The sequence below is a fragment of the Pygoscelis adeliae genome, unplaced genomic scaffold, assembly GCF_000699105.1.
Source record: "Pygoscelis adeliae isolate BGI_AS28 unplaced genomic scaffold, ASM69910v1 Scaffold116, whole genome shotgun sequence".
Classification (NCBI taxonomy): Eukaryota; Metazoa; Chordata; class Aves; order Sphenisciformes; family Spheniscidae; genus Pygoscelis; species Pygoscelis adeliae.
The window spans coordinates 2,448,608-2,451,330 of NW_008825080.1; the positions used below are offsets into that span (position 1 = coordinate 2,448,608).

At 37.8% G+C, this 2,723-nt stretch overlaps 1 protein-coding gene across 1 annotated transcript; it reads right to left on the bottom strand.

Moving 5' to 3' along the window:
• Window positions 1-1,341: 1,341 nt before the first annotated feature.
• Window positions 1,342-2,521, bottom strand: HSPB3 (heat shock 27kDa protein 3). The gene is given in 3 exon segments (XM_009326940.1): window positions 1,342-1,517; window positions 1,959-2,247; window positions 2,249-2,521. Coding segments are annotated over 2 exon segments (444 nt in total). The 5' UTR covers window positions 2,425-2,521; the 3' UTR covers window positions 1,342-1,517; window positions 1,959-1,979.
• Between the last annotated feature and the right edge of the window lie 202 nt (window positions 2,522-2,723).

The following is a 2,723-nucleotide window of genomic DNA, read 5'->3' on the forward strand; positions in this document are numbered from 1 at the left end:
ACCATGGGTCTAAACTTGTGAGCTTTTATAAAGTTGGCATGTAAAGTTTAAATCCAGACCTGTATCTAGAGTTCATTTTTTTAAATCCATGTTACATCTTCCATCAGATTCCTGGCTGAGGAAGCTTCTTGACCTAAAATTGTTGAAAATCTAGATCTGATTTTCTAGCATGATCGTTTATTATCTTAAGCCAATACACAAAGTAAACACAGACAATATGAGGGAAAAGTGTGGGTTGAGTGGAAATGTAGGGACATATGTTTTATATTTGGTTTGGTTTGTTAGAAAACATTAGGTTCTTGACTTCTGCTCTATTAAAAAAATAAAATAATTGCACATGATGGAAATTTAGAATCCAGACCTTATTCTGCATTTCTTGTACAAATTCCTTGTGAGTTTTAGCACAAATAATAAATAAAATGCAAGAATTGGACTACCCGCTTTTCTAAAGTCAATTGCTTCAAATGTTTTCAAGTCTAAACAACCATGACGTAAGTCTTTCTAATGAAGGGACATGTGCAGAAGTACAAGGTTAGGGCTTTCATTTTAAACTAAAGGAACTCTCTGCCTTCAGCTAGTGACAGCCTGGGTTTTGTTCATCGGATTTTTCTCATATTCTTAAAATTGTATTTGTATTCAGTTTCATTTGAATATGTTTTTGATTTTTCCAAACAGCAGATGGCTATCATAAAGAGTATGTATTTAACTTGGCACTTTCCATTCCACATTGCTTTACTATTCATAGCACAGCAGTCGTACTCGTCTCCTGCACACATAAAAAGAGGCAGTTCGACTTGCAACTGCAGATCTCCTCAAATGCTTGAGTATTTACAAACTCACTTACAGCATTAATTTTTTTTAATGTTGAGAAGACCAGATACTAGATGTAGTGGGTGGATCTTTTTTTCCATCTCTACCACTCTCATGAAATGAGAGAAACTGGGACAGAAATTAAACCTGTGTCTGTAGTAAGGAACCCCCGCACTTAAAATTAGATTCATGTCGAGCCCATGTTGGTACAGGGAGAGTGGGACTCTGCATAGGCAGAAAAATTTGCTCTTGAAGACACAAACTGTCAAGCCACATGAAGAATAAAATATTCATCTGATTGAAAAAAAAGACTACCTAAAATGCATAAGAATAAAGGCATCTGTGCTAGAGTAATGCCTTTTTATTGCTGGGGCTTCACAAGGAAGAATTTGATCCTTTTGAGTATTTGTAAGCAATATATTTTTTCTTTGGTTGCTAATAGCAGAATATGTTAAATAAACCCAATTTTCTAAATGTCTTTGTTTTCTTTCAGATTAATTTGTCCTTGACAGAAAGTATCATTTCTACTTACTGTGTTTTCAAGCAAATATAGTCAGTGATTATTCTTTTTTTCTTATCATTTCAAACACTCAACACACTTGTAAAAAGTAATCTCTCAAGGGTTCTTTTGTATACAAGCTTGAACTGTGGAAATAGTTGGTTTTTTTTCTTGATAGTATCCTTCAATTTGTGTGCTTTCCCAGAGCCTAAGGAAGAAGAATTTAATCTCAAAAATTAGAAAACAGAATTTTTAGTACATAAATTAAATTTCCGTAAGACTCACAACCTGTCTATTGCTTCTTAAATGGTCATGACTATGTATGACAAATGTTTGTTCCTTAGAAATACAACTCCTCCAACTGAACTCATAAATGTGCTTTATTGTCAATATATCAAATAGATTTTTTTTTTTCTCTTGCTGTGACTAGCCTAAATTCTCTACTGTTCAAAAAGCCTGGCTTTCCAACACATATGTAGCTGGAGGCAAGCAGTCTAACATTTCACATCAAACAATAAACTCACCATACTGAAAAATATATACAAAGATTTTCCTTTACTGTAATGTAAATACAGCCACACCCTTAGTACACTCTACAGCATTGCTTGAATGATATTGTTTTGTTAGGTTAAGAATGATTTTATCTCACCAATAAACTATGGACAAAACTCTAATTCGTTCCCACCGGGTTCTTCATTTCAACAACCAAAATGCCATCATGGCAGAAAAGCGCAGACAGGTCTTTGTTCTCCACTCCATTAGGTAATTTGTACTGTCTGGTAAAGCTTCTGGATACGAAACCGTGTTCGTCCATCCTAGGCCCGTGCTGAGCTTTGATCAGGAGCCAGCCTTCGAAAGTCTGAATAATGATGTCTTCTGGGCGGAACTGCACAACGTCCAGCAAGACCCGAAAGCGTGTGTTTTCCTCCTCCTGGCCGCTCGGCCCCAGCTGTACTTTCCGCGATACACCTTCTGTTGCTCAGTGCAGCTGTAGAAGGCCCTGGCAAAGCATATAAAGAGTGGTCCAGTTTGTGTGCTTCCAGCTCTTGGACAGCAAACCACTCTTCATAGCGTACGGGAGTTTCCACCCAGTGCCTTGTAACAGCTTCTGCCATTGCTGAAGCAGAAAGGTAAGTTGCTGCTTCTGTGTTGCTTTGGGGAAGCTCCAGAGCCAGAGCAAACTCTTCCCAGTCGTATGCCTTACCCGCAGACTAGTTTATCAGTTGACGTCGCCTTTCACTTTTAGCACAGGCAGAGCGTAACATTTAATAGGGCGTGCTGCGCTCCAGTGCCAGGAGACTTGTTTCATCTTTTATCCACTAACAATAGAGCACTATTTATAGTGCTGGGGTATTGAGCGGCTTCAACGCGTGCACAGCTTTCATGCACAAGTAGTAACAGCAAAATTTTAATG